The 14761-nt window shown below is 40.7% G+C and overlaps 1 protein-coding gene and 1 long non-coding RNA gene across 2 annotated transcripts in view; one reads left to right on the forward strand and one right to left on the reverse strand.

Annotated features, from left to right (window-relative positions):
- The window catches only part of Myo81F (Myosin 81F), a 530639-nt gene that overhangs the window by 352089 nt on the left and 163789 nt on the right, over positions 1–14761 (forward strand). The window contains exon 16 of the mRNA XM_070285196.1: positions 6283–6678. Coding sequence (XP_070141297.1) covers positions 6283–6678 — 396 coding nt within the window. The remainder of the gene's footprint in view (positions 1–6282; positions 6679–14761) is intronic.
- LOC138928362 (uncharacterized) lies at positions 11493–12770 on the reverse strand. Its single transcript, XR_011444886.1, has 3 exons — positions 12565–12770; positions 12020–12505; positions 11493–11905 (listed from the first exon to the last, which is right to left on the reverse strand). It is a non-coding gene; the product is annotated as an uncharacterized lncRNA (long non-coding RNA).

Consider the following 14761-nt stretch of genomic DNA (forward strand, 5'->3'; position numbering starts at 1 on the left):
ATCCATTTAAGAAGACCGACAGAAAACCCGATTAAGTCAAGCTTCCTTACAAGAAGAGAGTGATTAACCGAGTCAAAAGCTTTACTGAAGTCTGTGTAAATCACGTCGGTTTGAAAGTTACGTTGGAAACCTCTTATAACGAAAGAGGTGAGTTCCAGGAGATTTGTAGTGGTCGATCTTCGCCTCATAAAACCATGCTGACATGGTGAAATTACGGATCTGCATAAATGCTGCAAGTGGGGAGTAATTACATTCTCGAAAAGCTTTGGAATTGCCGACAACTTAGAGATTCCTCTATAGTTGCTGGCGTCCGATTTGCTACCTTTTTTGTGGAGAGGAATGATAAATGATTCCTTCCAAATAAGGGGAAATTCTGAGGTTTCTAAAGATAAGGTAAACAATTTCAGAAGGGGATTGCACAGAGCTCCTGCACAATACCTGAGCACGCAGCCTGGTATTCCATCGGGACCCGGTGAGTTAACTGGTTTTACACGATGAAGATCCGAACTAAGGGAGCTTTCGGTTAAAATAGGACTGAAAATTAGGTTCGACTTGGGCAAATCAAAAGAGTAAGTCTGATCTAAGCTATTTGAGGAACAATACGTAGTTTTGAAAAACTCGGCAAAGAGATCGGCGATGGCCTGATCAGAGTTTGCTGTAGCGTTCTTGAACGAAAGCGATGAAGGATGTAAATTGGGTTTTCGCTTAGTGTTAACAAAGTTATAAAACTGTTTCGGGTCCTGCGTGAACTGAACCCCACAACGAGTTAAATAACTTTTATAACATTGCGCGGTAAGCACGGTGAAATTCGACCCAGCACTAAGATATCTTAAATGAACAGTAGGAGATCCGGTGCGTTTATAGCGATTATAAAGCCTAGACTTAACGTTTTTTAGGCGTGTCAGCTCTTTGGTGAACCAAGGTGGTTTACTAGAAACCGACGGATAGCCTAAAGGAACACACAATGCAAAGAACGAATTCATGGCACTGTAAAAAATATCCACGGCGGACGCCATGTCAGTACACCTGTAAAGTTCAGACCAATTAAATTGAGAAATCAAGATATCTAGCCTTTGAAAATTTGCTTTACGAAAGCAGCGAACTTTAGTCGCTGAGCAACTCAAATCAGGTTTGATCTTTACGACAGTCCCCAAATCGATGGTCACTTCGAAAGTAGGATGGTAAGGGTCTTCGGGAAGCGTCAATGGATCGACTCTTGTTAAGTTTACACCTACAGGATCAGAGACGAAATACAGATCTAGTAGGCGATTTAAAGAATTTAAGACATGGTTAACTTGGGACAACGAAATGTCAAGCAAACGATCTATGAGGTCATGCTGTGCCGCAGTTTGGAGGACATTATGCGTACCATCTGATGACCAACAAGCTCCAGGTATATTGAAGTCTCCTAGAGTTATTAGTTGGTCTCTATCTGTAAGCATGTTGGAAACAGCCTGAATCGCCGAAAGGTGTTTCCAATAAATAGGCTCTTCAGCAGATGAAGGAACGTAAGAACAAGTTATATAGATAAAACTACCTGGAAATTATAGTTTTAGACAGATGAATTCAATACCTGTGAGATCGGCAATTTGAACCAGTTCGGAAATAAGGGTGGAGTCAACGGCAATTAAAATTCCACCACCTCGCTGGGAAAGACGGTCCAATCTATAAGTTGTGTACTTACCCGGAAAAATTTCGGAGCTGAGAATCTCCGGCTTTAACCAGGTTTCGGTAAACACAATCACCTGGGATGCAAACGAAAAACTATCAGAATATAATTTAGAGAGCTTGCTGCGAAAGCCTCTAGTATTCTGATAGGAAAGTAGGAGGGAGGTATTTATTTATTTTTTTTGGCACTGCCGTGACGCCCGCAGTCACTGTGGTTTGTGCCGGCCGTGAAGGCCGTTTTTTCTTTATCTTTACCTCGTACTCCTTGACTACAGCGTGCTCGGGCCAGAAGTCACCAGAACAAATTGTGACAAAAAGATCGAGGGAGACACTTATCTTGAAAGATGAGATATCATTTTTGGCTTGCTGCGTAAGCCTCTAGTATTCTGATAGGAAAGTAGGAGGGAGGTATTTAGTTTTTTGGCACAGCCGTTACGCCAGCGGTCGCTGTGGTTTGTGCCGGCCTTGAAGGTAGTTTTTTCTTTATTTTTACCTCGTACTCCTTGACTACAGCGTCCTCGGGCCAGAAGTCAAAAAGATCGAGGGAGACACTTATCTTAAACTATTAGATGTCTCTGGGGTATGAAAAATATAATTTTTTCCACTTTCACATTTTTTGCTTGTTTTTTGCTCAGTATATGAGCTAGTACATCTTCCGATGCGAGATCAGGGGCAAGCCGGGAAACAAATATTGTTTTTAATGGTGGAATAGCGGTAAGGGTCTTTGGTAACGCAGCACTACCGACTTCTGCTAGTGGTTCAGCCCTATTTTTGCCCTTTGGGATAGCTGAGATTTTTTTTTAAGTCTGCGGAGTCAGAGATTGAGACCCCGCAGCGGACTCAACTGTTAACACTGGCGGAGCTGCTGCCATTTCTGCCCCGGCACCTTCGAATGCCGAATCTTTAGCCGTTCCCGATCTTAACACCATTGGAGTTGGTGTCGGTGTCGGGGGCTGTGCCGAGGGAGTGTGCCAAATCTTTGGTGGTTGGGGTTCCCCCAATTGCAGCCGACCAGCAGCAGATTTTTTTCGCTTTGGCGACTCGCTTAACAGCTTCATGCCGCTAAATTGAGCGTCCAGCTCTGTGAACAGGTCGTTTGTTTTACGAAAATTGACCCTAAGTTCACTAAATCCACTTTTGGTTTGCCGCATGAAGGATAACATATCCTTCTCCACCTCACGACAGGCATGGCAACAAAAGCGCAAGCCATTTTTGGCAGAAATTGCGTCAGCGATACGGCCCGTTAAGCTTAGACACTTGGCGTGAACGACCGCATCGCAAAGCCAGCAGTGAAGGCTGGGCTGATCTGCCAAAACCTCTTTTTGGCAGCCTTTAATATCGCAAATAAAATTTGAAACCATTTTCACAAACCTTTAACCACTGTGCGCTGATAAGCAGTACCGAAAAAAAAACAAGAGAGCGGGAGCGTAAGCGTGGGTGAGAAGAGAAACACGAAAGTTTGAGCCGCCTAAGTGCCGCTAGGAGCAAATAAACGGGACAACACAAAGAGGGGATAAGAAAACGCAAAAACTAAAAGTGAATTAATTAGATATATATATTAATTAAACACTTAAAGACACATGCACATGCACTCGCGTAGCAGAACGGCAAAGTTAAAAAATTTTAGTTTAACAATATAAACAGAGCCCCGGTGGTTTTAAATGTCTAAGAAACACAAAAAATTCGGAGCGCAAAACAAAAACACGACCGTTCGCTATGAAAGTCAAAAGAAAATGTGATCTCGATGACTTATTAGTCTTATCAGACGATTTTGATTCGCACTTGGTACTCCTGCAAGAAATAGCACTCTGTTTAAGGAAGGCCAATATCACAATTAATCTAGAACAAGAAAGGAAGCTAACTTCGGCACGCCGAAGTTTGTATACCCTTGCAGATTGGTTTTAATATTTATGTCATAAATTATAATGCCGAAAACAGACACTAAACTGAGTTACATACCATTTTACCTATACTTATTATGTTTACAGTTTGACAGTTACAGTTATACATTCCCAGCTTTACATTTTCTCTACATCTGCGGATCGCTTCTATGGCTGCTATATGATATAGTTGTCCGACTTTCATAAAATGTATACCACAATTCTATAATAATAAGTAAAGCTCATATCTCAGAGTAGATGAAAATACGTTGAAAAACAACGAAGTTATAATTTTTTTCTATTACTTTCCCTATCGTTCCTATGGCAGCTATAAGATATAGTCGTCCGATTTTCATAAAATTTTTACCAAAATTTTGAAATAATACCAGAAGCTCATGTTTCAAAGTAGATTAAAATACGTTGAAAAACAACGAAGTTATAATTTTTTTGATTAATTTCCCGATCGTTCCTATGGCAGCTATAAGATATAGTGGTCCGATTTTCATAAAATTTTTACCAAAATTCTGGAATAATATAAAAAGGCTATATCTCAAAAATGATGGAATAATATTGAAAAACAGCCAAGTTAAAATTTTTTTTTTTTAAATTTATCGAACATTTGTATGGCAGCTATATGATATAGTCGTCCGATCCGGCCCGTTCCGACATATATAGCAGTGAGAGTATATAGAAGACTACATGCAAAGTTTCATTCAGATAGCTTTAAAACTGAGGGACTAGTTTGCGTAGAAACGGACAGACGGACGGACAGACGGACGGACAGACGGACAGACGGACAGACGGACATGGCTAGATCGACTCGGCTGTTGATGCTGATCAAGAATATATATACTTTATAGGGTCGGAAACGTCTCCTTCACTGCGTTGCAAACTTCTGACTGAAATTATAATACCCTGCAAGGGTATAAAAATCTAAGTTCTGCATGAGAGAAATTAAATATCTTGGATTTTTGATTTCTGTCGGACAGATCAAGACCGATCCGTCTAAGATTCAGGCTATCAATGAGTCTCCGCTCTCAACAACAGTGAAACAACTACGTCGATTCTTAGGCTTATCCGGTTGGTATAGGAGATTTGTAGATAATTATGCCACGGTTAGTTATCCGCTGACGGAGATGATTAAGAAGAATAAGACTTCTTTAGTTTGGGATAACGCTGCAAAAACCGCCTTTGAGGAATTGAAACGGAGATTGACAACCGCTCCCATCTTGGTAATACCAAATTTCTCGAAGCCATTCGTTTTGTTGTGTGATGCTAGTTCATTCGGCTTGGGTTGCGTTCTCACACAGCGAAATGAGGAAGGAGTCGAATTGCCAATTGGATACATGTCATGCAAGTTATCCAAAGCACAAAGGAATTATTCCGTTACAGAAATAGAATGTTTGGCTGTTATAAAGGGAATCAAAAAGTTTCGTGCGTACATCGAGGGTCGACTTCTTGGTAATTACGGACCATGCCGCACTTCAGTGGCTCATGAGACAAAAAGATTTGTCAGGAAGACTTGCCCGATGGGCTATCCAATAACAAGGTTTTGATTTCCGTATAGAACACCGAAAGGGCTCTCGAAATGTAAATCAGGTTCCACACATTTCCAAAGGTAGGGAGTGTAAGTTAACTACAAACGAATTCGCAAACGAATTCACAAATGAAGTTGACACGCGCATCCGGCCTTGCACAAGCCAATAAAAGTGCAAGGGCAACTTCCCGGCTTAGGTCGATAGCCCCCAGTAAGTGCTGACCGCAGCGTCTGCCCCACTTCCCAGTGCAGCAAAGACAAGTGCAAAGCACCGACGTCGGCAGAGGCAGCGACTAAGTTAGGGGTATAAATACACCATAAATTGTAAACATAATTTAGTTCGATTATTTTGTTCAATAAAACCGGACCAAGTGTCCGAAATAATATATTTTTTAAAATACCCGTGAGTTTATAACTTGTATAGAGGAACGAGTGATCATAACATCTCGATCACTCCCAAAGGACAACGTTCACCAAGTTCTCGGTCATCGTTTACACCGTTTGGGGATACAGTCTTACACAATTCTTTTATTTGTTTATAGTCATTTTAGCGTAGTTTCAGTCAAGTGCACTTATCTTTTTATATATGACTGGTGAGCAAAAGGAAATTATAGGGATAGGAAGGACCCCAACCCCAATACCGGCGAGCTGAGCGCAGAGCGCAGTATAGTGCACGAAAACCCGATTCCCTTTCCAGCCGAGGCTGAACCCGAAGACACTCCACAGCCGTACCATAACAGTTTCATTATACACTGGCTTGCATGCCTTGTGCGGCGGCCAATTTTCGAAGGCCGTGCTCTAGGCTTTTTGGACTATAGGCAGAGCGGTTAATTAAACCTCAAATCCACCTCATTTACACAGTTCAACTTACCACCTTAAAAACAAATGCTGGTTTCCAATTGAACTGTAAGAAAACGAATAACTTTTTTTTTTTTACTTTTTTCAAAATTACACACAATTGAACACAATTTGGATCTGTCAAATGAAAAAAACTGAGCATGCTATGTATCAGGGATGGCGCTGTATGCGATTTTTCCGCTTTTCTGTTGCAATTTTTCCTGAAAAAAAAATTGTATATCCGTCTCCTGTTCCAATCTGTTCTGCCGTTCTTGAGTTATGAGTCGTGTAACTGACACGACTTTCTTTTATATATATAGACTTATTATTATAAAATTTTTTATGCATTTTATTTTTCAGGCTATGCGACGTCTTGGAACTATTGTATGTAGGTTTTTCTTTTTGGATGCACGTACAAAAGCAATAGATGTTCATCCGACTGATACTGCAGCGGATGCCGTACAGAAACTGGCCGCCAAACTAAACTTAAGTAACACTGATGGATGGGCAATTTATCAGTCTCGTCCCGATGGAGAAGAACACATAAAGAGTTTTGATTATTTGTATGATATAATTTCCGCGTGGGAACTCAAACAAGCGACAAGTGACGCCTTAAAAAGATTTTCCAATGGATCAACACCTGGAGAAAATCGATTTGTTTTTAAAAAAAGATTGTTTAAATCAACTCGTGAACTATCCCAAGATCCTGTTGAAATAAGCATGCTATATTCGCAAGCAGTGTACAGTGTTGTTAAGGTAAGTGCTAAAAAATACTTTATACATTTAATTTGAAACAACATTATTTCTTGTATTCTTAGTTTGTTCTTGGTTCTTTTGATATCGTCTGATATGTCGAGCGTTTGTATTTTGTGAGTTTAGCAAATTTAAAAAATATCGATATATACTCAACAGATGATATCTTAGAAACCAATTATGATTCAAAATTTTAAAAACTGACTTTAAAGGGCAAGAAAATTAATTGGAGATGCCGTACCAATCTTTAAAAAATTTTTTTGAAGTTACAGTACCCAAAATGTGCTTTAAAAATCTTTGGCAAAGTATGTACATTCCGGCTCCTGGTTCTTCAACTTTTATTCAAATTTTGTTGTACAAATACAAAATATTTTATTTTTATTTATTTATTTAATGCTAACTAATAGTTATAAACTAAAAGTTAACAAAGGTTAATGAGCAATGGCTACCGAGGCCTTCCGCTCTACAGTGTATTAACAAAGATATGTGTGTGGAATATGTTATAATTAAATTTTATGTATGAGATTCATTTTGTGTAGAAAGTATATAATTTTATTTGAGTTTGCTGCTGTTGGATTCGCAAGGAGATGGATTGGGTTATCATTGGAAAAGCAAATTGTTCTAACATGTGAAAGTGCAGTGCAGTCTATTAAAATGTGTTGGATGTCTATCGCTGAGGTGTTGCAAAAGGGACAGATACTTGTTAGGGATCTATTCATATAATGGGCGTTTGTGAGTTGTGTGTGTCCTAGTCGTAGTCTATTTATTATAATTTGTTGTTGTCGGTTGAGGTTTGTGGTTTTGAAAGAGAAGTTTGCTGGGGTGTTTAGTAAGATCTGTTTGTACCATTGGGTAGTTTGTGCTTGAAGACTGTTCAGTTTATCGGTATAGTGTTTTTTAAGGAGTTGTGTGATGTCTTTGGTGTTGAAGTTGTCTGTAAATATTAGAGGGTATTTGTGTGTTTCTTTAGCTGCTGTGTCTGCTCTCTCATTGCCTTGTATACCTATGTGGCTAGGGATCCAAATTAGTCTGATTTTGGGAAAGAGTTTGGTAATAAGTGATCTTATTGTATTAGGGTAGTAAGAGTAATTGTTTATGTTTGAAATGGATTTGATTGAGGAAAGGGAGTCCGAACATATAGCATATTTGCCGGGTGAACCAGAGCAAATTTTTATAGCTTCATGGATTGCAATTAACTCACTAGAGATTACAGAGGAGTACTGGGGAAGGAGGCCATATTTGATTATGTCAGTATTGTTGGTTACACTGTAGCTTACAGTGTCATTTGTTTTTGAGCCGTCTGTGTAAATGAATTTGTGATCGTGTAGGGAGTTTTTAATAGAGTGGAAGAGCTGGTGGTATGTTATAGGTGAAGTTGTGTTTTTGTTGTATAGGGAAAGGGAGGTGTTTGTGGCTTTAAGAATTATTCCCGGATTGTATTTTTTTGACGTGTAGAATTTGGCGGGAGAGAATGGAAGGGAAAATGATTTGCAGGAGTCGATGGTTCTGTCTAATGTGCTAGGGTATCTGTAGTTTTTTTTTGTTTTGGCTATGGATTTGGATAGTTTGCCTATTGGGGAGTTATGAGAGAGAATAAGTTTTGTTCCGAGCTTGCTTGTTAAAAGTTTACATTTGTTTTCTAGTGTATTAATTTTAGCTTCAATTAGCAGGTTATAAATTGGAGTTGTTCTAAAGGCCCCGAGGGCTGCTCTTATAGCAGAGTTTTGGGTCGATTTAAGGCAGTTTAAGATGGTGGTGGGAGCTTTCCCGTATATAGGTAGGCAGTAATCAATTTTTGAGATGAGGATAGAGTTTACAATTTGTATGAGGGAGGTTGTGTTGCAGTTGTAACTGTATCGTTTGTTTATCGTGAGTCAATCTGGTCATATCCATCTGTCTGTCTCTTCGCCCGTTCTAAGCAAACCAGTCGCTCAGTTTTGGAGCTTTCTGAATAAAACATTTTGCAGATAGTCTCTTGACTATTCTCACTAGTCTAATCGGACGACAATGATATAACAAACTGTCAAAAAAAGATCGGAATATGTGCAATTAAAAAGGACAAGAAAGGAAGCTAACTTCTGCAAACCGACATTTGTATACTTTTGCAAATTGCAATGGGAATTGATCCATTCTGGTTAAATTAATAGAAAACAAGAAGGGAAGCTAACTTCGGCACGCCGAAGTGTGTATACCCTTTCAGTTTGCAATTGGATAAAAAAAATAAATAAATAAATAAAGAATCGATCCATTCTGGTCAAATTAATAAAACCAAAAAAAAGGAAATTTATAAAAGTTGTATATTTATACATATCATATAATAATTTGGTTCTGATACATTTAAAAAATGAAAGTTTAATCGGGTTTATATGGCAGCTATATGATATATTCGTCCGACATACATATGTATATAGCACTAGTAAGCCCGGCGAACTCCGTTACGCCACCTTCGGCAAATTATCCGTTTAATTGAGGTGCTCTTTGGTAAACCATATTTTTTGTTAATGGAATTATCTAGAGACCAAATAGCCCCTGGGATGCTAAAATCACCAATAACTACTAATTAAGTTGTCCCTACCCGAACTTCTTTTAAAAACCAACTGAATAGCGGAAATATGGTTTCAACAAATAGGAAGTTCCGACAATGGAGGAATATAGTCCGATCTAGCCGGTATACTGTGAACAGAGCTTTAAAAACTTCGGAGCTCAGAATCTCCGGCTTTAACCAGGTTTCTGTAAACACAACACTTGGGAAGCAAATGTGACACTATTATAATACAATTTAGGAAGCTTACTGCGAAAGTCTAGCATTTTGATAGGAGATACCAAGGAAGTTTGTTAGTTTTTTGGGACTCAATTGGAAGACGTAGAAGGCGCATTGGTCAAATCGGGCCTAGGAAGAGTAATTCCAACTGTCCTTTTTTTCTCTTTCTTTGCTTCGAATTCATTGACAATCACATGATTTGGTCAGTTTTGGTCAGAGCATAGTTTGTCAAAGAATTCCTCAGGAACATATATTTTGAAAGATGAAACTGTCTCGTTGGTGGTATTGCCATAAGGGGTTTTTTCAAGGCAGGCTGATTATCCGCCTTACCAATTTCGGCCGGTAGTCCGGGCCTGATACCCTGGTAGGGATCTGGGGCTCTGAGAGGACAACTGTTGGGAACCTCGAGTGGTCCACGTATATTTATCAACAGCATTCGCAAATAAAAACATTCATCATTTCTTGGATGCACAGTATAAATGCGACCTAGTGCATCAGTGGAAAACACCTGTGGCCAATCTGGAACTGGGGTTCCTTGTTTTCGACGTTGGAATTTCTTTGATGATTGATTCCAAGTGAAATACTTGGGCATTTCAATGTACATCAGCGTCGCTGCGAATGGATCTGTTTCACACATTTCAAAGAAGCTAGTCAATGTGGTCGATGGTGGTCTCTCAGCTCGTTGTGCCGCATTAGCCTCAGTGAAGTAAACTCTTTGGCCATTTTCCAAATGCACTTCTAAATGTACAACTGTGGGATATCTTTCATGAATTTGAAATGACAATAATCGCCACAGTGCTTCATTAGTACTGACGTATCTGCCCATTTGGAAGTTGCTGATTTCGTCATTCGCATTTTCCGACGCGATACCAAACACAGCCATGTCGCTGCCTTTTGTGACGTACTTGCACAAATATTTGATTGATTTGGCCGAATGACAACTCTCAACATTTGCATGTGTTTCGAAAATTCGTGATAGCAGCGGGCAATATGGTACAATAAATTCATTTCCGATCTCAATCTCTTGATTTTGAACTTTAACTATAATAGTTCGACCATTTTCCTCTTTTGAACGCCGACGATAAACTGGATATCCATCGTTCCCTGTGACTGTTGCAGTAACTAACGGTCGCGGATATCGTTTTTGTGCATTTTCCATCAGCCATGCAAGGTGATAATGGATTTAATGCACCGCAGGGTCCATGCACCATCTGTGTCGTCACAATGTCGTATAGATGGGGATCAGTGACTGGATCAGGAATTTCAGCTGATATTTTGTCATCCACTTCATTTGAATGTAATTTGTTAAGCAACCAAATTAGGATATGAGCATGCGGTAGTCCACGCTTCTGCCATTCCACCGAGTACATATAACAACGTGTGTCACCAAAAACTCGATACTTAGTAAGCACATCCATCATAACCTTGAGTTTTTGGTGAAATACTCTGGCGATTATGTCATGGCGATCCTGCGGTTTTTGGCCCGATTCCAACTCACGTTCAATTTCCGTCCACTTCGGATTGCATGTAAACGTAATAAATAAATCTGGAGTTCCATAATTTCGCACGTACGTCATAGCGTCTTGAGCGTATTCATGCATGTGACGTGGGCTTCCGATATAAGATGATGGAAGAATCGTCAGACGTCCAATATTCTGAACATCACCATCTGAATGAATAGCATCACGCAAGTGTATATAGTCCTGAGATCGTAACTTTGCCTGATTGAATCGGATGAACGCTAAACGTTCGGTCTCGACTTTGACATACATGTCGACAGCGAATTGCTGAAACAGCCGACGGCACTTTAGAATGACATTCTCCTCATTTGTACGAATCATCATACGATACGCATAGTAACTCATTGCGCTTATTTTTTTATTCATTGATACGCCTGAAAATGCACAATTAAATGAATTGTTAATTGAAACCAATAACAATAATTTAAATAATTAGTAGAATATTGTACCTGTAATTGGATCGACCATCTTCAACGTGATGTCGTATCCTTCTTGCCCTTGCCAATAAATGAATGGATATTGTAACGCATCGTACAAACGGTGTGTCTCGTTTACTCGATGCATGATATTGCTTCTTCGCTGAACCACAATGTCTCGCGATTTAGTTGGATCGCCAACAATAATTGCAGCAACATCATTAACGGTGGGTGCATTGAATCTTCGCACATGTTCACCTGCTGGGGTGCAATCCGCTCTTATGATAAATTTGTGCGTATCAGATGGCATTCGTTCCAATGCCGATTTGAACATATACCACAGCATTATTAGCGTGAAAAAATGCTTGCAACTGTTCAATAATTCGTCTCTTTAAGTGTCCTGTTCCCTGAATGTTGCAACGCACATTCAGCTGATCCACCATCGACGAAATGAAATATATTTGCAGAAATTGATGCGGTTCCTCTGTTGTTGGCACCAATGAACCATGCAAATGATATATTTGCCCTTGTATCTGTAATTGCAAACAATCATTTGTTGAAGAATCGTGTGATGGTGTAGTCCGTAGAGTATATGTTGTTATTATGTTGCAATTCTTTTTGTTTGTCTAAGTGATGGTAACTTTTACCTTGCAAGTCGGCATGAAGCCGCCTTCTCGAATGATATTAGCTCCAAAGGAAGTCATGCGAAAGCAGTTATTATATTCAAGGATGTGTTGAAGAAAATGGCTGGAATCTGGATCACTTCCATCGAACAATGCTTTTAGTGGCTGTGGTGGTGTAAGTAATGGATCCAGTTTGACTTTTCCACTTGCGCAGCACAATCCAGCAGTTTCTCTTTTAAACTTTAACGCATTGCAATATCGGCATATAGTCGTCATAGGTCCAATATCTAATTTTCTATCATCTCTGTAGTTTGCAGAGGGATCATATTGAAATGCCAAGCGATTGTATGATGCCAATGATCTTCGTGTGCTCACGCGTCGTCTTAATCGGTCATATTCTCTTCTTGCATTTCGTCTTTCCTCGCTTAAGTTCTGTGAATGCACTTGTTGCTGGATTGCATGCCTTGCGCGGAGACCGATGTTCGCACGTCGTGCTATAGGCATTTTCGACTATAGGCAGAGCGGTTAATTTAACCTCTAATCCACATAATTGACACAGTTCAACTTACCACCCTAAATACAAATGCTGGTTTCCAATTGCACTGATATGAAACGAATAACTTATTTTACTCCAAATGAAACACAATTTCGATTTGTCATAAAATCAACTGAGTAAAGAATTATGACATGCTATGTGTCAGTGTTGGCGCTTTATGCAAAAATGATTTTCCCGCTTTCTGTTGCAATTTTTCCTGAATTTTCTTTACTGCATAAAATCACAAATTCCGAGACCTTTCCAACGAATGCAAAACCGGTTCGTGCGTTCTGGAGTTAATTGATCCCCGCAGAAAACTCGACTTATTTTTATATAATAGATTAAGAGTATTCAGCAGATTATATGCAAAGTTTCATTCAGATAGCTTTAAAACTGAGAGACTAGTCTGCGTAGACACGGGACAGGTGGACAGACGGACATGTCTAGATAGACTCGGCTGTTGATGCTGCTGAAGAATATATATACTTTATAGGGTCGGAAATGTCTCCTTCACTGCGTTGCAAACTTCTGATTGAAATTATAATATCCTTAAAGGGTTGTAAGGATGTGTTTTGCTGGGGTCGGCGTCTCAGTCCACCCAGAGTCCTCATCAGATAAATTTGTTTATCTTTGAGACAGTTGAGGAGGGGTTTCATAATATTATATTTGGGGAAAACTCTTACTAGGGCGACCGAGTCGCGTACCGTTGACTCTGCCGCGACGGACGCTTATGGAAGAAAATATATATGAATATGAGAATCTATAACGCCTATGTATGGCTACGCTCTGACACTATCGTAGCTAGCCCTGGTGGTACAAACTTTAGGCGTGTGCCCGAAATACTCACGGCCGGCGCTGTCGCGGCCAATCCTGCCCAGAAATCCTTCTACGAAAATGCCCGGAGTACTCACGGTCGGCATTAACGGAGGTAATACTGGTGGTCACAAATATTGTCACAGGCCCGGAATACTCGCTGACGGCACTGTCGCAGCTAGTTCTGACCAGCGAGACCTACTACGAAAATGCCCGGAATACTCACGGACAGCAAAATCGGAGGTAACACTGGCAGCCCTAACTAATGTGCAAATGCCCGAAATTCTCGCAGACGGCACAGTCGCGGCTAATTCTGGCAAGCGAAACCTACTACGAAAATGCCCGGAATACTCATAGACAGCAAAATCGGAGGTATTACGGCCAGCCCTAACTACTGCGCAAATGCCCGGAATACTCGCAGACGGCACTGTCGCGGCTAATTTTGTCGACAAAACTACTGCGCATGTGCCCGGAATACTCGCAGACGGCACTGTCGCGGCTATTTCTGGCACGCAAATCCTACTACGAAAATGCCCGGAATACTCACAGACAGCAAAATCGGAGGTATTACGGCCAGCCCTAACTACTACGCAAATGCCCGGAATAATCGCAGACGGCACTGTCGCGGCTAATTTTGTCGAGAAAACTACTGCGCATGTGCCCGGAATACTCGCAGACGGCACCGGCGCGACTGATCCTGTCGAGAAAACTACTGCGCACATGCCCGGAATACTCACAGACGGCACGATCGAGGCTTGGCACTTGCACAAATAATTCTAGCACTTTGATTCCGAGTTACTTTTACTTTTATTTTCTGGACTTTTCCTTTCTAATCCCTATCTGTCCCTATCGTACTCTTTATGCTCACCCTGCTTGCCGAAGCCAGTGTTTCTGTGTCTCGTCGGTTGGTTGCTTCCACTTCCTGGCCACGCGTCGGTTGAATCTTGGACTTGGTTTCTTTTCTCCGTCGTTTTCTCCGCTTTTCCAAAACTCCAAACTTCTCTGTGGGATTTTATCGGGGATTTCTTCTTGGTATTTTCCATGGCGTGATCGTGGTTGGTGTCCTGACTTCGGCGGGAAATTCAACTATTCTCCTGATAGTTTTGGGTTGCCACTTTGGGGAGCTGTGTGCTGAAGTTCCATCCCAAGGTTTTTGCAGAACGTTTTAAACGACCGGCTGGTGAACTGGGTACCGTTGTCACATACGAATGTATGTGGAACGCCAAAGCGACTCAGAATCCGATTCCGGAACGATCGTTCCAGATGAGGTGTTGTCGCTTTCCGGAGTGGGACTAATTCTACCCATTTGGTGAATGCGTCCAAAAATACCAGTAACATGGTATTTCCATGACGAGAACGTGGAAATGGGCCCATGAAGTCCGCACATACTACGCTGAATGGTTCTTCGACTTGGCGTG

Source organism: Drosophila kikkawai, chromosome 3L (assembly GCF_030179895.1).
Source record: "Drosophila kikkawai strain 14028-0561.14 chromosome 3L, DkikHiC1v2, whole genome shotgun sequence".
NCBI classification, from domain to species: Eukaryota; Metazoa; Arthropoda; class Insecta; order Diptera; family Drosophilidae; genus Drosophila; species Drosophila kikkawai.